Source organism: Ambystoma mexicanum, chromosome 1p, assembly GCF_040938575.1.
Source record: "Ambystoma mexicanum isolate Mex_15411 chromosome 1p, UKY_AmexF1_1, whole genome shotgun sequence".
Lineage (NCBI taxonomy): Eukaryota > Metazoa > Chordata > Amphibia > Caudata > Ambystomatidae > Ambystoma > Ambystoma mexicanum.
Genome location: NC_090921.1, coordinates 811,200,579 through 811,223,979, shown reverse-complemented (window position 1 = coordinate 811,223,979; position 23,401 = coordinate 811,200,579). Strand labels below are relative to the sequence as shown.

Sequence of the window (23,401 nt, the reverse complement as noted above, 5' to 3'; positions counted from 1 at the left end):
TAACGATGCCCGACATTGCTCACCATTCCGTATTGTGTGCGGAGCATATCCTGTACTCCTCCATATGTCCGACTACTCATATGGGGGCCCACCGCCTGGCTTTGTCAGCGTCGCGTGCCACATCCCTCTCACGCTGTGTATTTCTCCTTCTCTTGCTCCGGCGCTTCGTGTGTAAGCGCTTTCGATCTCCAGCAGCCTGTTGCCATATATCTTTGATCAGCTTCCATGCCGCGCTCCTTCACACGCTCACAGTTGGCTCCGGCGGCGATACATTTTTGCATTTGATCCTCTGTGTGCACGTCTTTGCCGGTCCTCCAAAGCTCATCAGCGGGGAGCGCTGCCACAGTCGGTCATTCGTTTCAAGTAGAGCCGCCTTTGTTGACGAACGGCGCTGCTCCGCAATGTTGCAATTTGGCTGTCCCGGGACTCCCTTTGTTCTCACCTGAGCGCCATTTTGATTTGCTCGCCATCCGGTGTTCACCAACTTCATTAATTCACATCATGGCGTTTCATGCACAGTTCTCGCCAGCTCTTCGATCTCCGTATGCTTCCCATATTCATGTATGTTCAGCTTAAAACAGGCAGCTCTTTGCAAACACAAAGTATGTTTTTTTGAGCGGTTCGACGTCGGATCAGCAGGAGCTCACAGGGAACACGTCCTAGCCTGTGGCCATGTAGCCACACCCCCCCTTAGGTCTGAGATCATTATTTGTAATTCCATCTAGCACAAAAGATGCTTCAAGGTGCTACAGCAAAGTTCTGTGTGCACACTAACTCTGCATAGCTCTTTTTCAACTAGTTGCCAAAGATTTACTTGGTTGCTGAAACAGACATTGTTTCCCTGCATCCAAATCCTGATGCTGTCCTAATGGTTATGTATGGTTGTTGGTCACGTTCAGTGTTAGGGTGAGTGTTGTGGAAAAATGAAATGAGCAATGGGGAATAATTAGTAAACAGCAATATATAGCATGACCCAAATCAAACTTTTACATGTAGTATAGCCTTTTAAAACTATTATATATGATCTCGTGTGCTTTAAATGCCCTCTAAAGGGGTCCTAATGTTCCTTTACACACAAGCACACCAAATTAACCTCGGGTAGGTTTGTTTGTATAGCAACAGTTGGTCTGGGGAGTCAAATGTAACTCCTTGTGGCAGTTGGTGCTAAACTAACCAGGCTCTTGCTGTTTCTACGTTGAAATACCGAACAAAAAATTAATGAGGCTGAAAATGCGAGTTTTTATTTATTCGAATCTCCGAAATACCTTTTCGACCTCGTTATTTTCTTATTCGTTTTGTTGAGGGAATACCCTCTTCCCGGCCACATGCAGGAGCTAAATGGCTTCCAGCAATTTCAAATATTTGATTTTATGAAAAGTAGCTAAGAACCTTAATTTGTGCTATATGTTCATGTGATAGAATGCCATCTGTGAGGGCGCATGAGCTTTTTTTTATTTTTGTAACTCTAAAGTGGGGCTGGTAATTCTGCCTCTGAAAGCAAGCTCTGCTAATCAGACTTGCTTTCATAATGTGGCATGGTGAAAAGTATAGTGCAAATATGTAACTCTGCTGAACCTGTATACCGACACCCCTTAGCAGCCGTGTAATTTGGTAACATGCCAATTACAGAGTAACCTGTCCATTCCTGCAAATTGTCTGACGGAACCCAAAATTCCAATAGCTCTGGGCTGCCTTTAATTGTGGGTATACCCGATACATATCTCATCATTGCTTTGTCCCAGACTCTCGAGCCAGATAAATATCAAAATATAAGTAATGTCTATTGGAATCTACAGTTATACTGACCAAACCCCTTTGGTGTTATTTGTCTCAAAGCAGACCAATTGGGCTCAGCTCCAGAAAAGACTTTGTTCTCTTTGCGAAAGACTTGTCATCTTCTAGGAGAACAGAACCTGCCACAGGGGACAGAGCGAGGAACAATGCTTCTAAGCACAAGCTCTGCCACCAAGAGGAAGGTCACAGCAGGGTGGTAATTAGTAGAAAAACTTTAATGCGGACAGACAGGAGAGCAGACCAAGTTAAAATGGCCAGGAGAGGAGTTAGAGTCCAGTGAAGTACCACATCATTATGGAATCTCCCAACACACCCAACACTTCTTGTGCCTCCACTGCACTTCCTGCAGACAAAGCACAATGGGACTAATATCATCCGGTAAGGACACTGATCGCAGCAGCCAGGATTGGTTGCCGAAGGCTTGAAATGGACCAATCCACTCTGAAAGATTGAATACGTAAGGGGGCGAGACGACCCCCTTAATAAAATGATCTTTGAATATCGTCAGAAGAAGGATTTTGCAGGAACTCTATCAGGAAACAGTCTGCCCAAAGTAGGTTATCATAGAGGTGAAGGTATAGGCCTCCAAGGATAGAGAAAGACCTTCCCCTCTCCTACGTCAGAGAAACAGTTGGGATGAACTGCTGTGTGGCAAGGCCTATCTGCTGCATGAACAATGGAAACCAGGATGCTGCTGACTGGAGGTGACAGCCCCTTGGAGGTGACCAACAACCGAGAAGCAAAGGAACAGCCTCCAGCTTTGCCTCCCACCTCACAATCTTTTATTTGTGCCGACTCAACTGTGTTTGAGTTATTTTGAGCTGCTGCAGGACCCACATAGCTGCTTTTATCGCTCCATGCAGATTGAGACGCTGCATAGACCCTTCTTCAAGCCTTCTCAATGATAATTCAACAAGCTGGGAGCAATCGTCTCCAACAGCAACTCGACTAAGTGGAAGCAATAGTTTTGACATGTCTCAGCGCCAACTAAAACTCGACCACGTGGAGGCAATGATCTTTCATGCTGACTCGAGACATTGGGAAGCCCGACTCGACCAATCTCAGTAGTCCTCGAACTGTGGAAAAGCACTTGGAAGCCTTTCTCACATGGGTAGTTCGAAAGAGTATAATATGTGTTTATCAGATTGCCCATTTTGGAATGATAACCTTTTATCTGAAAATAATGTATATGGTTATTTTAGGTTTTGATAATATGCTTTGCTAACTAAGAGAAGTGTCACGAAAATGACCATTGTACATTGCAAACTACCTCGTTTTAACATTTTACAATCAAATAGTTTATTTTTAGCTTAGAGTAGCTTGTTTTGCCGAGAATAAACACCCAATGTGTCTCTCAAAATGTCCTTCCTTTTTGGAAAGGGACAATGATCAGGTTCCCCATGGCAATGTATAAGTGGGCCACACATTTGTTACAGTGTGCTAACGGTTTACAAAATATAGAAAATGGCAAACACAGTTGTAGACCCAGGAACCGAAAGAATGATACATCAGGTGAATTGCTAATAATGTTTGACTCTTACGATGGATTTGGCTGAAATATTGCAAACAAAAGTATACTTACCTGCCCTGCCCCTCCCCCAAATGGGAAACTTTGGGAAAGATCTTTTAAAAATTGAAGAAGTTATTAAGAAAACAAAAAAACGCAGTTTTGGCCTAGTCACCATTCCTTTTTCCATAGAGGAAAAAGTCAAATTTTTGCTTGCATGCACAGCGAAAACCGCTGGACAGAATTGGACCAAGCAAGAAGCAATTTAGGCACGCAGTGTTGACTAAATTTCCAGGGGATGGGCGGTGTGTCTCTGGGGTTCTTGTGTCCAGTAGTTTTTTTTAATATTTCACAGAGAAGGGGTTGCCCCCTTCTCCCAAATTTATAGTGCTATCTTCCATGGTGCTTGGCAGCGGAGAGGTTGACAGGATTTTCAGAAATGAAAAAGCAGCCATTTTTCCCTAAAATTCAATTGCTTATAACATTTGACTTGCTGGATGGATTTGGATGACATTTTCAAAACAAAGTTTGTCAACGCCCCCACCACCAAACTGCAAACTTGGGAACAATATGTTATAAAATAGAAAAAGTTATTAAGAAAACTAAACACCACAGTTTCATAATGTTCAGCCCATTCATTTTCCCATAGAGAAAATGTGCAGTTTTTGAACAGCCACAGCATGGGCACCGAAAACCAGTCAGTGGTTGTGTGCAGTGCCAATCCCCCAACTTCCTTCGCCACCCACATTCAACTCTCCATCTGACTCTGACTCCATTCAGTAACCCAGTTGGGAAAACTACTATGACACTGTTTCTATTTTCCGTATTTGTTAATGAATACTATATTTAAAATTGGTGCAACCCAATTGAAATGCATTCTAGGATAAGAAATCATTTTGGTTCTGCTGATGTGCGCTTTTTTTTCTTTTAGTATACTTACGTTGTGGCATTTAACGCATCCACCAAGATTTGGCTTTGTGTGCATATGTTACTGCTTACACGCATCAATGTACTTGTTTTTTCATTGTTTACTCACAAAATATCAGAGTTCAGCAATGTTTATCGTGTCTTCTTCCTCACGCCCCTCCAGTGGTCCTCGTCTTGCAGCACTGCATAATCGAAGCATTTGATGTATTTCATATCAGCTAGTCACAGGGCTGCCGGAGAGGTCTTTTTGTCTTATTTTCCTCATGTGCCCCCAGCATACATTCGGCGCACAGCCATCAGCTCTCAGATCTGGCTTTGTTGTCAGTGGGCTGGTGTTCAGCAGATCCCAGTACTCTCCTCTGGGGGGAGCTTTAACACTAGTATCTGGTCTTGAGCACATCTCAAGGCCATCGGACATCTACAACTCGATTTAAACAGATTTGATCAACACTTTTAACAACCGCCATAAAAGGAGAGTGGCAATAAGGACTGTTCTTTTAGCTTTCCTGACCCCCCTTTCCCTTAGTAAAGATGCTCAGCTTTCACAAGCATCCCTGCGGCAACTAACCAGTGGTGGAAGGGGAAAAAGGAACTAGTGGCACTCTGGCTGCTAGAAAAAGGAGCGAGTGGGATGGTCGGACAGATGGCGGGGAGGGGTGCAGGGTACAGGTGTCGAGTTGGAGGTGACCAGGATCACACACTTTGACTCATGGATTTCAAGGTCTAGATTACAGTAATAATGTATTAAGGCGTTTACGTACAAAAAACACAAATTGCATAATAAAACCACATGGCAACATGGACATCCTTATAGCAACACGTTAAGCCAAAAGAATATCATTGTGGCTTACATTTTCAAATCCTAAACTATGAATTCCAGAATGCAAGATAATGCCAACCTGAAAAATCAAGTTAACCTGTGGTTAACTAGATTTTTTTAGGTTGGCAATACACAAAGATAGATGTGAATATTCTTTGTCATAAGCTTCCAGAGCATTGTTATTCATGATGTTGAAAACATTTGATTAGTGACTTAAAGCAACTTCATTGTCTTGCATATCAAGATAGTAGACATCATGGATATAAACAAACCTTTAAATGGGCGCTTTGTGTTGCTCACTTTAACTATCACAGATTTGCAAGGTAACTGGTGCTTTGTGAGCTCTTTGGGTTGGAAATGGTCCATCATGCATATGAAAGGCTCTGCCACTCATGAGAGAAATTACAACCTAAGCACCTCAACGACCTGCAGAGCCAAGGACAGACGCTGAATGTCCAGCCTGTGCCAGAGAAAAGCGGCAAGGAGGCGTTTCTTCAGCCGTTGAACTAAGTGTACGCTCCGTACAAATTAAAAGATCTAGTGGTACAGTGCACCAATGATTTATACCACACTTCCATCTCTGCCACTAGCACCCTAACAGTCTGTCTGACTTGTCCCCCACCTCGCTCTGCCTTTCCCTCTCTTTTCTTCAGCCAGACGACGATCTGGTTGTCGCCTGCGTGCGGCCACAATCCTCTCCATTGCGGACAAGGTCTCGGCGCTTTCATTCAATAGAACATAAACTGATATAACATACGTACTTCTCCCCAAGACCATCGTACAAAACATCAGCTCTTTACCCTGGCCCTATGTTTTATGGACAGTCCAGGTCCTTGTCTTTAATAACCAACAATTGAAACTCCGATCTCCTGACATGAAATATCATTATCTATGCACATGTATAACGTGCCTCTTGCAAAATGGCAGAGGGAGGGCGAAGGTGCGGGTGGTGCAGAAGGAAATGGTTTGCATGTGACTCTTTTCAGTGTTGCACATCAGCGTCGCATTCCTGGCAACTGCAGCAGTGAAGGTAGCAGTGGGTGGACATCTTTGCATACAGGGATGATTGATTGCAGGGCGTCTGTGTTATTGTTATGTCGTGTTCATGCTTGAATTTTTACATGATGCCTACATGTAATTTGAATGATTCTGTATACGTTATTCCCTTCACCAACTCTTCTTCAAATCCCATTATATCTCCGTCAACTGCAGATTGCGTTTGCCTTTTACGTTTTTATTTTGCTTTCCCACTCCTAACCTTTATTTCTGTGCCTGAAATGCTTTAAATTCAGCAACCCTCTGTGGCCTCCATCACCTCTGCTGGAAGCCAATTCCATGTTGTCTTCGCTATATTAAAAAAAAAAACGGAATGGAATAATGACAGTTTTCAAGAGATGGTGATTGGGCAGTCAGAGAATGCAGATATTTTACTGATCACCTTTGAAGCAGCAGTAGCAGTGTTTAAGGTGTTTCAGGGGTCAACTGTTCACACTACTTTTGGAAGTTCTCTTTTTAGTTTTGGCTATTATGGGCCAATTTAGCCCCACCTATGCGCCAGAACTATGCTTGTATGGGATTACATGTAGGAGGTAGATGGGATGTGAGGCGGGACTCACTGCTTGTGGGTCTTCTTTGGTGCTTTATGCACACGCTAGTGCTAATCCCCACGGCCATTCCATGCCGCTACCAGCACCAACTAGACCAAAAATCATCCTGCTGTGATCTCTTTGGAGTATTTCGAACAGGTAGTAGCATCACACATCAAGCTGCATTGGGCCTGCCAGTGTGTTTGTAGACTGTATTTTGAGAGTTCATGGCTCAATTCCAGCTGTAAGGGAGCTCCAGGTGCAATATAAATGTCTTAACAAAGCGTGCCTTCAGCCACTTAATTCATAAGCAATATGTGTGTCCTCGCATCTTGCACTGAATTCTGAAGTATTGGAAAAGCCATCGGATCTGGATTGTGTGTAGGTATTAAATGGGCATTTGCCAGACACCGATTTGATTTGGTTATTCATAAAGCGCATACCCCGAGGGGACCAGGCATTAACTGCATCTAGGCGCTGATGTGAACAACTGATAATACATCGGACTAGCTCAAAGTCTGTCGTAGTAGGTAAGGGCAGTTACAGAAAAAGATAGGTTTTTAACTGTTTCCTGAAGACAGTCAAAGAATCGATACCTCGAAGGGCTAATGGGGGAGAATGCCAGGCCCGAGGGCCAGAAGAAGAGAACCGCCTGTCGCCCCAGATAGTTGTTCTCACTAATGGGACCTGCAATATGTTCTGCTCCCTTGAGCGAAGATATTGTTGTGGACAGTACAGCTGGATCTGACATCCTATGCCAATTTGCCAAAAGTTGGCATCTTATGTCCCTGTATTGCCATTATCCCAGTGCCTGTCAAATGTCTCATGGCTACACAGAAGTCAAAACTGGTAGCCTTGCCAATGCCTGTTTTTTCTGTATTGCTATTCCTTTCCTATGCACATTGATTTATTATAATTTTTTATTTTTTATTTTTTTTACCGCAGTACGTGTTAACCGTTCTGTTTGCCTTTTTTCTAGACTGGGATAGTCAGCATGGTTTACACCCAGTCCGAGATCCTCCAGAAGGAAGTCTACCTCTTTGAGCGCATTGATTCTATGAACCGAGATGTCATGAAACACCTTAAAGCCATATGCTTCCTGCGACCCACTAAGGTAATTAGGCTACAGTGGGGATTAACCATTGGGGTAGATCCTGAAGGTAGGCGTGGCCTAAGAAATGGCATATTTTAGGTGGGTCTGACCGGTGTGCTTTAGAGATACATTTCAGCAAATTGAACCACACATTGTATGGTTTATAGCATGTTTAAGGACCTGTTAATAGGTGTTGCACTAGATCACATTCTAGTGTTTCTGTGTATCAACTCTACGACAGTTTATCGATGTATGTTCAAATATTTTTTGTTTAAACTTAACTTAAATTGAAAGCATTTATCAACATGATAGTTTCATTTCCGTTTTTGAAATTTTAAAGAGGCTAGCCTCTCTCCACAGAAAGAGAAGGGTATGTTACTACGATGTACCCAAGTACTTTAACCGAGCTACACAAAAAGAATGGCCTCGGATTTTTTGTTTTGATTTGACAATGACAAATGCAGGAAGGGAAGTGAGCTGCAGCTGTGAACTCGAATACTGATTTTGAGTCAAAACGTGCTGTCTTCCCCATCCAGGCACCCCTAGTAAGATGTTTTATGAAGTTCTTAAAGCTACAAGGCAGGCGTGGATCACATCACAGGTGTTTCCAGACACTGCATTACTCATGTAACCGTTGCGCCCTTTGAGTGATGTTGTGGTCGCCATTCCTGTGCTAGGTTTCCAATAGGCTCCCTATTGTAACGTGTCACATCATTGGTAACGGGTCGCTTGGGAGCCGTTACTTCTCATCTGCATCATTTGCCGTTTGGGCTACGAGCCCTGGTAGAAAGCCAATATTATTGTTTTTCCTCATTTCTCGTTTGTGTAGGAAAACGTTGATTACCTCATCCAAGAACTGCGTAGGCCCAAGTACTGCGTTTATTTCATCTGTAAGTATCTGTTCACTTATGGGGATTTTTTCCAAGCACTGTGAATGTAAAATACGTCTTCTGCTAAGTACTGTCAACGAAACATGCTTGTATCCAAGAATACATTCCTCATGAATTTACTCTTAAATCACTAGTATAGTAATCCCGGGCTTTAGGTCCTGCATGCAGAAGATGGCCATGAACTCCTTTTGATGGGAGACCCTCTTACTTGTTGATTGCCTTTTCCTATAGGCTGGAGGTGGTCATCCTATTTCTTCTCTGCTCCTCCCCCTTGGGCCATCACAAGTAAACCAGGGAGCCTTCACAGAAGGATGGGAAAAGACAGGGGCTGCACATTGCAAATTGGGGTGTGGCGATGTTCGGGGGCTCCTCTGGCCCGTTAATCAGGGCTGCACTGGCCTACAGGGAACTCTGGCGGTTTCCCGGTGGGCCTCCGAACCTTGGGCCTCTTTTGTATTTTATTTTCACATTTTCTCATAGGAAAAGGGTTGGGATTGCTCAAAATGTGTAATATGGGGGAACCTTGAATAATTATTTCCAGGGCCTCTTTTGGTTCCCAGTTCACCCCTGCCTTTCATTGTCCGAATTTGACTGAATATAGGAATCTCTGATGAAATGTCAATAACAGAAAACAAGTGGTAAAATGTTGCCAGTTTAATACCATTGAACGTGTATCTTTTTGATTATCTAACTGTAAATAAAGACAATACACCTATGTATTGTCCAAAGTGTTACATTGTATGTCTGTTTAATGTTATAATGATACACCGACAATGTTAAGCCTCACAAATGAAAGATCCTGTGCATGCGATGACCTTGAATAGTAATGACATTATGTTTGGATTTCTCTGCATGTTCAGCGTGTAACAAAGTCACATTGAGAGCCTCCCCAGTTGTGCATTGGGGGTGGGGGAGAGGAGAGAGGGGCTATGGGGATCAGGGGATTTGACCCATTAACTGATGAGAATCATGGACAGGATATACAGGGGATTCCCTAGAACCCCTCCGCTGCCTGCCCCCCCCCCCATTCCATAGTGCGTCCTGGTTGGTACACCGGGGAGTAGGGAGTAGATGACAGGGCTCCCAGGCAAGACTTCTTACGGGATGTCCCTTTATCCACCAATATTAAAGCAAAAGACAGACTGACTACCCCTCTCTAGAGATCCTTTATGTACAACCGGGCAAGACGATGTGGCTCTACCTTATTAATGAGTAGAAAGGCCACCTGGGATTTGGATTTTAATTCACTGACTGTTATGCTTGAAGAATAACTAATTCGAAGTACCCCATGATTGTATTAGTTTATGTTGAATGAAAGTGGTGAATGATGATCAAAGGATCAAATGTTTATGAAAAATAATTAAAAGAGAATTTTGTTTTGCAATAAAAGCTGTTTGCTTGAAATCCAAATCTACCCAGGTGACCTTTCTACTCATTAATAAGGTAGAGCCATATCGTCTCGCCCGGTTGTACATAAAGGATCGCTAGAGAGGGGTAGTCAGTCTGTCTTTTGCTTTAATACAGTGTACACTCTCCCTTTCAAACAGACTTGACCCCCGTTAACAAACATGTGGGAGTACACAATTCGATATTCCTTTATCCACCCATTCACAGTGGGAGTCCCAGAAAACCCAACCCCCTTTTGTCAGGGATCCACCCAAGATATGACTTCCCAAGACTGCAATATTCCACATTGACTTTAAATGCAATCCCCCGCCCGCTCACTGAAGAGAAGAGGCAAGGTACTCCAAGAGTGAAAGAAAACACTCCCTGGTACTTCCTGAAGTCATGAATAGTACCCCCCTTAGTTCCGGCAGAACAGTCCAGTTGAAAACATCCCCCCTCACCATCCATCAGCATGCCTTAGGTATACAAAACACAGGCTCTAAAACCACACTGGAAACATCAACTCAAAATGCCTGAAGAAAAAGGGAAGTATGCAGGCTCAAGAACTTTCACAGGTTTAATTAACCGCATTTACCTGCAAATAAGACAGCAAACCATGGAGAGGGGGAAACCTGCTGCTCTGAGTTCTGAACTGCAACTCCTGCTTCTAATAAGATTACTGAAGAGAACTCCCTGATCAGCTCTGCCAATAACAGAGAGGACACCTTTCTCAAGCAGTATAAAATAAGCACTAGTTTCCCAGTCTGAGGAAAGGGAAGCAGAAGCGCACATGTACATGATAGAGCCATGAACTCACAGGCAAGGCAAAAGCCAGGCGAGCTGAGAACAGTCGAGAGTAAAAGACCAGGGCTCCCTACACCTCATCTGTTGAGAAGGCCACCCTATCCATCATTCAGAAACGGACCCCGGAAAAGAACCAGCCCGAGGTTGGGACCCTGAGACCCAGAGAGAAACCTGAAAACCTCATGTGGCCATATCCCAGACACTGGCAGAGTCCTGACCAAGGAGGGGGCGAACAGAGGGCCTGAAGGATGCAATTTACCTGGGATTGTGAAGTGAAAAAGTGAGCGGGACGCTAAAACATTGTGACTGTGTGTACAAGAGCAGGGGATCCAGACCAGGACAAGGAGACATTTTGATAGCCCCTTACACCTAATTAGTTTTCCATCCTGCCATTTTAGGTTTGCTGTCAATTTACGAGTGTAGTATGCACCCATTGGTCCTTCAGACATCCCATACTTTACCTAACAAGAGATTTTAGCCAAAAGAGTTGGCTTAGGCTTAATCAAGAGATTGAACCTTTACCCCGGGAGGACCATCGAAACCCAGTAGGACTGATAAGGTGTGGAGGTTATCAGTTAATCTCGTCCTAGCTGCTCTTTGATCTTCCTACATCAGACCAGCCACCCTGTTCTTTTCTGCAGAGAAATTCACTTACCCCATTGTGCATTAATTCAACCATTGGCGCAGCAGAGAACCACAGGCCGGGGTGGGCGGGGGTCCTAAAAGAGACCAGTCGCAAGCTGCTTTTCCCAACTAATGGTCACCAGAGACGTTCTTTCCATGTCCGACAAATACAGCGAGCGAAACGAGAAGTCGTTTTCTGCAAATCACAACATTTGCACCCAAAAGAAAAGCATATATAAATTGTTATGACTCCAATTTTGTAGAGATTTTACTTTTAGGGTGTATAATGTGACAAATGAAAAACAAGCCCAGTGTGCATTGTTTGCTCAAAATAGTTGCATGCTTACACCATTAGCACAGTCATATGTGTTGCATATAAAACTCTGTCCATTTTTATGTTCGTAAAAAAATCCTGTTTGATTTTATTTAAAGCAGCCGGGAACTATTGTGCCAGTTATCCTAATACCCTTTCCCATAGGAGATTTATTTACAGAATGAGGGTGTTTTACTCACTTATTGATTTGTTTATATACTGAGGGAGAGAATATTTCATTTATAAACAACAATTTATTTGCAAACTGGTCCAGAGAAATGTATTTACAATACAACCTGGATGCAAACAATACCACCCAAGATCATGCTGAGTGTCCCAATATACATGCTGGCAGTGTCTCATGATTTTTATTATTATTTTTTATAATCATTATTATGAAGGTATTTGTTGAGCGTAGACCTTGTTTCGCGTAGTAAGGAAGGGCTTTACAAGTCATAGGGAGAAGTACACGGTGAGGGAAACAGATTGCAAGGGATCAGTACAAGTGAGCCGGGAGCTGAAATGGGGGATGAGCAAGGTGGGCAATTTGGCACCAAGAGATCTATAAGTAAGAAGGAGAGTAAACCGCGGACTTGTCACCCTGTCTCCGGTTAGTTGGAGAGCGAGGGTGTGTGGACTTAGGCCTTGGGGAGAAGCCATTCCTTGAAGAGGAGATTCTTGAGCTCTGTCCTAAAATGTAAAAGCGAGGGGGCGCATCTTGGGTTGACTGGGAGGAGGTTCTAGGGTCTGGGTGCATAGACAGAGAAGGCCTCTCTACTGGTTCTTTCCTTCCTGCAACCACGTAGCTCAGGTCTACACCAGTCCTGACTGCTTGCTTCTAAATTATTGTGTGAGTGTGCGCAGTGCATCCATGTGTTTGGCGGCGCACAGGGATGCAGTTATTGATAGTGACAATGCTGGCTTATCGTGTTTGTGCAACATCATCCAATTTGGTATATTGAACATTTTGGAATAGATTGTGGCTGCAGCTTTCTCAACATGATTTACAGTGACCATGCAAGGCTAGATTGTTTTCGCAGCTTCATAAAAATTATATACCGTGACCGTAATTGCATAGATTGTGACCACAGAATCAAAGTGCTTTGTACTAGGAATGCTGGAACTTATTTTGGACTCTGCTTCATGGAATGATTTACACTAGCCATGCCTGTATAAGTCATGGGAACAGCTGCATAAAAATTACTTACAATGGCAATGCTGGTAAATGTTGTGAACTCTGACATCTTGAAAATGTTGTCAAATGCTCCTGTCTGCTGTTGGTAACATGGCATCTACTAGATCGTTTCCATGCTTACCCTAGAGAATCAAGTGTACAATGTATGACTAGTTAACCAATTTTTCTCAAATGATCTGCTGCAAAATGCACCATTTCAAGAGATTATATAATGATGTTCTCCGTACAAACACTCGATCTCCCCCATTTTATTTTTATTGTTTAAAGCACAGACCTAGCTCAAGAGCAGAAGAGCACTGTACAGGGTGTGGGTCGCCAGCATTTGGGCTGGTGTCTTTTAACAGTAGCGCAGAAGTGCGAGTGAGAGATTTGTGAAATTGGAGAATTTTGTGGGCATTCCAAGCTGATTCTGAGATGGAGTTCCAGAGGTTGAGTGTGTGACAAGAGAAGGAATGTTTACAGTTTGTCTCTTTGCAGATGGGTTGTGATTCAAGCTGGTTGGTTGATTTGCTGCAGAAGGGGCATGCGCCTCCAGATATGTGGAGTTTAGCCGCCAGGTACACTTGTGTGCTACTCATGACTGCTTTGTAGATGATGCATGCAGTTTTGAACAGTATGTTGCCTGAAGCCAATGTAGTTTGCGTAAGACGTGCAGCAGTGTTTAGCAGACTGATTTTAGTGGAGCAAAGTGAGCAGCTGGAAGCCCCATCGGGAGGGCATTTCCCCATCTATTTGCAAGACCACAAGGGCCCGCACTATGGTCAAGAAGTACTGCGGCGGAATGAAGAATTTGATTTTGCAAAGGGTAGAGATTTGGAGCCATGCCATTTTGGGTCTCCTTGGCTATGTGTTTCTGGAAAGACTGGCTGCTGTCGATGGTGAAGCTTAAGGATTTTTCTGAATCCGAGAATTGCGGATCAAATCCTTATAGGGACATATCATTGGGCCATGGTTGCACGAGTTATTGTTTAGCGAGGGGACCGTTTTGGCTCTCTTGCTTTGCTTGTGCTAATTTGTGGAAGATGTTAATGCCCCTGCACTAAAGATATTCACCTGTCCCCACTGACCATGAATGATTTACAATGCTAGTGCCCTAATACCGCACTCCCCCCCCCCTTTACCCCCGCTCCCCGTTGCTGCCCCAATCCCTGTCAACAAAAGCTGCCTTGGCTACTGCCATGTGCATAATAATGCTACTGGCCGTACACACTATGGTTGCATGAACATTTGGGTCCCGGGGTCGGGCCCCCCCACCCCCCTTTTTTTAATGTTAGGTAGAAGATGTGATTTATGATTTAAAACCTTACATCTTTCTCCTTGCATAGCCTGCATCGCTCCGCTGCAGCAGCGTTATCATCCTAATCATTAGGCATGAGTGGTGGCCCAGGTAGGCCCGATAGTCTGTGGTGCAGACTATGCCTCTTTGAGGAGGTTGGGGGAAACTGGGCCTCGGGAGGGCTCGCGGAGGTCTCCTTATTTTGTGTTATGCCACTGAATTCAACCATGACCTGCTGAACTATATTTTGTTGTCTCAAGTGTTTACTTGGCCACTTTATCACAGGCATTCTACGCACATCACTACATTAGCACTGCAACTGGCACATTTGACAACTGCTAAAACTTTTTGGCAGAGTGGTGACCCTAAAGTGATTGTTTTTCTATAGAGAGCACATACCTACCCACAGCTAGAACACACCAGTGGTTCCCTGTCAAAAGTAGGTGTACTTGACCTTGGGTCTACTCCAGGAACTTTGGCAAGAAGGTATCGGGAGACCAGGCTATATGCCTCTCCTAGCTTCCAAATTATCTTCTTCCCGGTTGTAGATTTTATGAGACCTGGATTTAGAGTTTGTATCAGAACCTGTTGTAAATCCTGGTTAGGTACTGCCTCTGCCCATGGAAAAAGTTTACATTGGTTGTTGATAGGAAATCACATGCTGTCTAGCCCGCGTAGGTATTAGGTGGGACACTGGGTTCTTTCAGTCCGTGCTCATTTATCTTACCAACATTTCCAATGTTCTCACATGTTTGTCTTACTGATTTCAGACTTCAGTAACGTCATCAGCAAGAGCGATGTCAAGTCTCTGGCCGAGGCTGATGAGCAGGAAGTTGTGGCCGAAGTTCAGGTACATTGTTTGTCTTTAACAAAAACCGCTTGATCTTACGAGCTGCAAACTATACCACACTCTGACATTATGGGTTGTAATACGTTGGCGACAACGGGAGAAGCAGTCTATGTGATTGCAAACTCAAGGGTTTTTCATTGTAACAGTCAGTTCAGTATCCTTTATTTTAATGGCAAGTAGCACAGGAAAAAACACAAGTAACAGTTTCACAAGGCTTTCAACTGACATATATTTTTGATGTTTTCAGAGCTCATTTCAACGCCTTACATTTACACCTTTTTGTGTAATTCTTTACTGTGATGACTAATCTATAATTTCCAATCTTTCAACATTGATTTAAAGTCATAGTATTTTGAAAACTAGTCATAATCGTATGGTTCTGCAAAATGCTTATCCCAGTGTGCACAACTGGGAGAGAGAAATTAGTTGTAGCAATGTATATCGATTCGTCCCTTACCTATTGCAAATAAATGGTGGATAAAAAGCTAATTTTGCTTCCAGCAGCTTGATCCACATAGGTGCGGTCAGCTCCTCACAAAAGGAAAAGACTGCAGCACACACCTCTGTTAGGGTGTTTGCAAGCCGTCTGTGAAACAGACATGTCAAACCATGTGTGAAGTGTCCGCAGCACCAGTGATGAATACAATTCACATTACTATGTGAATCGGCTGAAAAGAGATCTAAGCTAGCAAAGAAGGCAATTCCATTCATACATAAATTATCTCCCGATGGTGGCCTGTGTCTAAAGAAATCTCTGAAAAGTAACATGCCGCTCAAGGCACTTTGAAAGATTGCTACTTTTTGTATTGTACTGTCTGGAAACATTAATAGGAAGCACTGTGCTCACCAGTGGAAAATGATACCACATAATCCCCCAAAAGCAACTGCTAATTTGCTCAATTCGCCCACTTGTTCATAGGGGAGCAGCTAGGATTGGGGGCAAAGCTTTATCTCAAAGTAGCCGTAGATTGACCGTACCAGGGGCATTTTGGCTCTTAGGACATGGTGTAGTACCAGTACCCCATCACAATAAGCTGCTCCTTTACTGCTGAGGCTTCCTAATGTCCATAGGTAGGCAAGGACTACCCGTCCCTCTCTCTCCACCCACTCACTGAAGATGTGTAATATATAGGTTGAGATTAGATGGACACTGTCACACTGTGCTGACTTGCAAAATGTAATAATTGTGCATAAATGTTGCGGGTACTGTGCCCATGTACAATGTTCTTGAAACATACGGCCAACATGTGTTTCGACCCAGACCCACGGGACTTTCTCTAGACAGAAGTATTGCTGGGATAATTCCAAAGATTAGATCTTGAATCCTGTGCACACCAATTGATATTTAGAAGCCTTGAGCACTCAAAAATGTAGGGTGCGTAGTGGTATGTTGCCTCCAAGTGATGTCAGATGACACAAAAAATCTGATACCTTCCAAATAGTATATAGATTGCCTCTCTGGCTTATCTGTTTCTTTTTTTTAAATGAACCCACCAACTTCTGAGAAAAACACATCCTTCAGTACGAAATCACACAGTGGCCAAGGGTGCTTGTTAAGGGAGTGTTTATACAAGGCCCTGTTGAGGGCTGTACAACCACTACCCCTAAGGTGGGACAGAGCACCCTGACAAAAAGAAAGCCTAAACCTCTCTTAGAATGGTGGAGTGGCAGAGCAGTGGAATTCAACTCCAGGAATGGGATCCAGGCTGACGCAATGGTACAATTTTTAGTCCACATAGAACATGCACCACAATGGTGTACTGAAACATGAAGGCACATATATTTTGTTATACGTATATATTCATCTGTGAGTTGAATACGTACTTTAATAAACACAATACACGCAGTAAACCGACCTCCTGGATTATAAAACAGCTAATGTGAAGACACCTCAGACCTCTATGCCAAAATATAAGTCCACTATCCAAGGATAAACACAAAACCTACAGTGATAAGGAGGGGGGAGAAATGGGGAACCAGACCTAATAACTCACAGTTAAAATATGTAGTGCCTGCACAAATACTGTGCATAGTCATAATAGAGACTACCCACTGCTGCATTACATTTTAGGTCCACTAACTGGTGATGTACAGCATTCAGAAAACAAATGAGGGAAGAAAATGGAACCAGACGTTGAAACCTAGTTAAAATAGTAATTCAGCATCCTTAGTGCCAACACCAACAAAGTCACAGTACTTCTACGCCTCTCAACCGAAGCAGTTGAAAAATACAAATGCACGTATCCCAGTAAGTTGCTGAGAGCGGGTAAAACTGTTCTAAACCATAGCCACAGGCCACGAAAAGACAAGATACATTTTAGCAAGAATTACAAAGTCCACACACTTAAAGGCAAATTAGTTACAGTGTCAACCAAAATAGTCACATAGTAAATATGCACTCACATTTGTAGAAGTGGATAGTAGATCTTTGAAAATACATTACCAATCCCAGGTAAATGCTAACTTCTAGTCTTTGGCCCAAAACTCACAGGACCCAAACTGGATGCAGAGAAACATGTCCATGGACATAAAGCGACCCCGAAAATCACGTTAGAAGAGTTTCATTTGAGAAGAAAGTTCCCATAGAAGTCAACAAAACCAAGTCAGTCGGGTAAGTCCCAGTTCTACCCCATAGGTGTGGACTTGGCAGCCAGCAACCCCAGGGAGGACCAGAAGAGACACCCAGAAGAGATCCAGAGGTCAGTTTGTAAAACATGAGCCCCAGAAGAAGATGCAGCACAGCAGGAAAAGCCCCAATGTAAACCAGTGGGGAACTGAGGTTGAGACTCACTTGTGAAGTTTCAGACCGGGACCACAGGGACACCCTGAGGGTGAATATCATGAGTAACCCACCATCCTAAGGCCCACAGATAAGGTGCAACAGCCTGGTGAGCAGGGGTATTGCTAGGTCTGGAAATGATCCAAGGCTAGGCTAATGTCGGGACTCGAGGCTAGCTAGCCATTTGGTTGTAGCCCCTGAGCGTCTATCCAGGGCTACAACCAAAAGACCAGGGGCTCCCCCTCTTGCCCCTGTCCCCACCCCCAGACCCTCCCTAGCAACGCCTCTGCTGGTGAGCGCAGACCTTCTTTTCTAGGTGCGGTTTAAAGGATGCGATTTGCAACGGACAGGAGAAACTGTGGGCCAACAACAACCCCAACAGTGGGAAAGAAGAATCCGCGGCCTTCCCACAAAGGAGCCCCTCAAGCCAGAAGTGAAAGAAATGGTAAAGACGTCTCTAGGATGGTGAAAGAACTCAGCAAAGTGATATGGCAACTCTGAGGACAAGCAGAGGGTGCCCAGTCACATAACACAGTCCCCTGAAGACGATGGTGGAGAGGACCAAAGGTGGCCCTGATGAGGCGGGGTTTTGGTGTCTCAGCACCCTTCCCGGAAGCAGCAGCTTCCAGCACCAAGGTGGGACAACCTCAGTAATAAAACGGGACAACAGCAGCTGAACGGGCCAGAGACTGTCCAAGGTTGGAAGGCCTGTCAAGTAGGGGCAGACTTATTCCCCAATCTTGCAGAATGGCAGCTTTACTGAATGCATTTTCGTATATATATCAATTCAGTTGTATCATGTTAGCCAAGGGTTGGATAGAATGTTGATCCAGAAGAAAACAACTAGTCAATACCTTAATTTGGCTAACAAAATTATTTATTTTGCATATTTGGGAGCTTTCGTGGAATGTCTCCACTTCCTCAGGCAGAGATAACATGAAGCATTTGGAAAACATCACAGCATTACAGCTTTCATAGCCCCCCCCCCCCTGTAGATGCACCGTTATTTATGTCTGTCTGTGCCCGATTTGTAGTTTTGCTCAGAAAGGCATGTGGATGTTCAACCCCCCCACACACCTTGCAATCTTCCAGGCCTAAATGGTACACTGTGTTAAATAGGGTAAAGTGGAGAGCATGGAAAAGAAATGAAAAAACAACCCAGCCTGTTTGTGTATTCTCAGGAAGGCAGAAGGGGTTGGTTAGGTGTCAGTCATTGTATGTGCAGTCCAGTTGAAGCTCGGTATGTCATGCCAGTCCCTTTACAAGATCAGTGGTAACACAGTCATTTTGTAGGTTTTATTTTTTAAATCATAGATTGTAAGTACTGGTAATGTATGTAGATGGGGGGAATTAAATTGGGTAGCAGGGGTCTAGCCCCCCCCCCACATTCTGTTGTTAAAGAAAGTAGCACAGATTGCTAAACAAAATTCATCAACTTGAGGAAGCCCAGGTTGGATGCTTGGAAGCCAAGGACATTTTAGTTACTATGTCCAAATGTGGGCCTTAAAATGCAGCAATGGTGGTAAATCCTCCAGCAGCATAACTCTATACTACATTCTACACTTCAATGAACATAGAATTCGGGGTGGGTTTAAGTAAAGTCAATTCCCCATAAAACTCAATCTAGATACCAGTTTGAACCCCATTGAGCTCATCCTTGCTACAGCAATAGCGCCTCCCTAGGCACATAGCACAAAACATCATTCAGGGAGAGCACATACCACACTTTCTTTTAATTTATTATACAAGGGCTTAAGCAGCATCGATTTGGGAGAACAGCAAATTCATGCTCTGTGGGGACACTTTATGCCTCCCAGTATTATTAAACCTAGTCAAAACCCATATGTTTTACAACTTATTCTTTATAGCAAATATTTCTCCTTTATGAGCCAGTGTCCTCGGGCTCAACTCCAGGAATAAGACGGTACTGTCTGCTTATTGTATTTCCTTTTTATGAATCACAGTTCTTAATATTAAGGGGGTAATTCATAGATTTCAGCACAGAGGCAGCGCACGCGAGCAGCGCAGAGAGGGATCATGCACCAGCGTGCGCCAGCCGTGTGCGCTAAACAGCATTCTGGCGCACCGCGTATTCATGGAATTCCCAAGGCAAAAAGAGCCCTGGTGCAGAGAACATCCCGCAGCGCCAGTTACGCCCCCAAAACCCCCCTCGCGCAAGGAAAAGCCATCAAAATCCCCAATCCAGCGCAAAGGGCTGCGCTAACCCTGGACCAGTTTACAGGGCCGCTACACAGCAAACGCCGAGCGGGGAACGTGTATTCCTGGGGTGCGCTGGAATTATCACATGCGGTAGGGCCTGTGCGAACGGGGTACGTGTATTACTGGGGTTCGTGGGGAGTTTCACACGTGATTGGGCCTGTGTGTGTAGGCTACGTGTATTTGGGGGGGTACGCGGGGAGTTTCACACGCGGTAGGCCCTGTGCGAGCATGGTACGTGGATTTTGGGGGTGCGCGGGAAGTTTCACACGATTGGCCCTATGCGAGCAGGGTACCTGTATTACTGGGGTTCGCGGGAAGTTTCACACGCGATTGGGCCTGTGCGAGCAGGCTGTGTGTATTTGGGGGGGTACGTGGGGAGTTTCACACGCGGTAGGCCTTGTGCGAGCGGGGTATGTGTATTTCGGGGGTGCACGGGAAGTTTCACACACGATTGGCCCTGTGCGAGCGGGGTATGTGTATTACTGGGGTTCGCGGGGAGTTTCACACGGGGTTGGGCCTGTGCAAGCAGGCTTTGTCTATTTGGTGAGTGCGCAGGGAGTTTCACACGCGGTAGGCCCTTTGCGAGCAGGGTACATGGATTTTGGGGGTGCGCGGGATGTTTCACATGCGATTGGCCCTGTGCGAGCGGGGTACGTGGATTTTGGGGGTGTGCGGGAAGTTTCACATGCGATTGGCCCTGTGCGAGCGTGGTATGTGGATTTCTGGGGTGCGCGGGAAGTTTCACATGCGATTGGCTCTGTGCGAGCGGGGTACGTGTATTACAGGGGTTCGCGGGGAGTTTCACACGCAATTGGGCCTGTGTGAGCAGGCTACGTGTATTTGGGGGGGTACGCAGGGAGTTTCACACGCGATTGGGCCTTTGCGAGCGGGGTACGTGTATTTTGGGGGTGCGCAGGAAGTTTCACACGCGATTGGCCCTGTGCGAGCGGGGTACGTTTATTTCGGGGGTGCGCGGGAAGTTTCACACGCGATTGGCCCTTTGCGAGCGGGCTACGTGTATTTCGGGGATGCGCGGGAAGATTCACACGCAATTTCGCTCTCAGAGCGTGGTACGTGTATCCAGTGGGGTGCGCGGGGAGTCCCACACGTGAATTGACAGTGTGGGTCCTCCGAGGTGTGCCCTCTACCCCCTCCACGGGCCCTGCAGGCAGCCCACACCACAGGGGACTACCCTGCACCCCTGGTCATGTCCCGCAGGCAGCCCATCCACCATGGGCATGCCCCCCAGCCAGGCCACATGTCACCTTGCCCTAGTGATCACCAACTCATGTCCCCCTGCACCCCCAGCCCCCAGCAGTGAGGGGCACCTGCCAGCAGGCCCCCACTAATGCCCCCCTGTACCCCCAGCCCCGAGGGGCACCTGCCAGCAGGCCCCCACTAATGTCCCCCTGCACCCCCACCCCCCAGCAGTGAGGGGCACCTGTCAGCAGGCCCCCACTCATGTCCCCCTGCACCCCCACCCCCCAGCAGTGAGGGGCACCTGCCAGCAGGCCCCCACTCATGTCCCCCTGCACCACCACCCCCCAGCAGTGAGGGGCACCTGTCAGCAGGCCCCCACTCATGTCCCCCTGCACCCCCACCCCCCAGCAGTGAGGGGCACCTGCCAGCAGGCCCCCACTCATGTCCCACTGCACCCCCACCCCCTAGCAGTGAGGGGCACCTGCCAGCAGGCCCCCACCCATGTCCCCCCCACATGACATAAAGATGCACAATCATGGCCCACCTCTACACCAACTTCTACAGCACCCCACCCCAGTCTTGAAACGCAATGATTTCCCAATCCACCCCGCACTGACATGCCTATCTTAAGACACAAAGCAAAAGTCAACTATGTACATCAACACATGTCCGTCACACACACACACTGGTTGGCATTGATTGCGTAAACCCACATTTTCACATGCATGAACCCAATGAGCGAATCACACACATGGAAGTAAAATATCAAAATGTATTATGGACAAAAATAAAGCAATGAAATGAAAGCATAAAAAAATAGCAAACATGAAATGAAAAGCATGTCCAAAAGATGAGTAAATGAAAAGTATAACCAATCCAAAGAAATCCAAAAGAAAAATAGTCCAAACTCTCCCTCCACCAAAGCAAATCCAAAGGAAACGTAAAAAGAAAATTCCATGAATCCATGGTGAAATCCAAAGAAAAAATTCAAATTAATCCATTGTCCAACTATGTACAATCCATTGTCAATTGTCCATGAGCCCAACAAAAGAAATGAAACCTACCTAAGAAGAAAACTAAATACAAATGTGTGGGGCATAGTCCAATCACCCCAAATCAAAGGAAAATGGAAAATGAAAATGAAACCTAACACTAAAACTATTTACAATGGCAGCGGGCTAGTCCGACGGCTCACTTTTCGATGTCCCGGGCCAGGGCATCATCGAACTCCCGCACAATGTCCTGGAGGCGGTCCTCTTCCATGGCCCTGAGGGTTCGCAGGGACGATGACATGTTGACCTCCAACTCCCTGCAAATTGCCTTGCGGCACTAGGCCCGCCTCAGTGCCCTCTGCATGGAGTTCTCCGCCCTGACCATTGCGAGCCGTGCCTCTTCCGCCCGCTGCCGCTCCGCAGCTGTGGCGTGGCCCAACCGCTGCCACACGGAAGACACTTGTAATCCTGGGTCCTCCTGCCCTCTGGCCGATGCCTGCCCCTCCGATGTCGATGGCCCTGAGCCATAATGGCTCCCACCTTGTTGCTGCTGCTGCTGTGCCTGTGCCCCTGCTCTTGCTGCCTGCATTTCCTCCTCTGGCTGGGGTGCAGTTGTCGTGGTGGCCACCCCTGCTGGACGTCCGACTCACGACTGTGGCACGGATGTGTCCCCCACCAGCCTGGCCGCTGGGTCAGAGGCAGCTCCACAGGGTACCCAGGTGATACATGGGTGGGAAGATGGCATGGAGGACGACTGGCGCGTAGGGTGTTCTGGTGAGGAGGGGGTCAGATCAAGGTCCAGCAAACGGAGGAATCCAGCCCTGGTGACCAGTCCCAGTAGGTCAACGCGGTCAATGAGGCATTCGAGATGATGTGCAGTGTCTTCACGAAAACACTGCAGGTCACCTTGCATGCCCCGTTGACGCAACGCCATCCCACTCAGGACAGACTCAACCCGGTCCCGGATAGCCACGTCTGCAGGGAGAGGAATGCCAGTTGTTGTAAGCAGACCCCCTCCCTGAAAACGGGTCTGGACGTAGGCATCCCTGCTTGTGCGGGATGATGCAGTCACAGGATCGGGGACAGGATTACACACAGGCACCTCCGCGGTGGCCTGTGCTGCCTCCTGTCCCTGCCCCGGCACT

The 23,401-nt window shown here is 45.8% G+C and overlaps 1 protein-coding gene across 1 annotated transcript in view; it reads left to right on the top strand.

Moving 5' to 3' along the window:
- The window catches only part of VPS45 (vacuolar protein sorting 45 homolog), a 527,429-nt gene that overhangs the window by 75,334 nt on the left and 428,694 nt on the right, over positions 1–23,401 (top strand). Inside the window, exons 2-4 of the mRNA XM_069652302.1 lie at positions 7,614–7,748; positions 8,557–8,617; positions 14,986–15,065. Coding sequence (XP_069508403.1) covers positions 7,614–7,748; positions 8,557–8,617; positions 14,986–15,065 — 276 coding nt within the window. The remainder of the gene's footprint in view (positions 1–7,613; positions 7,749–8,556; positions 8,618–14,985; positions 15,066–23,401) is intronic.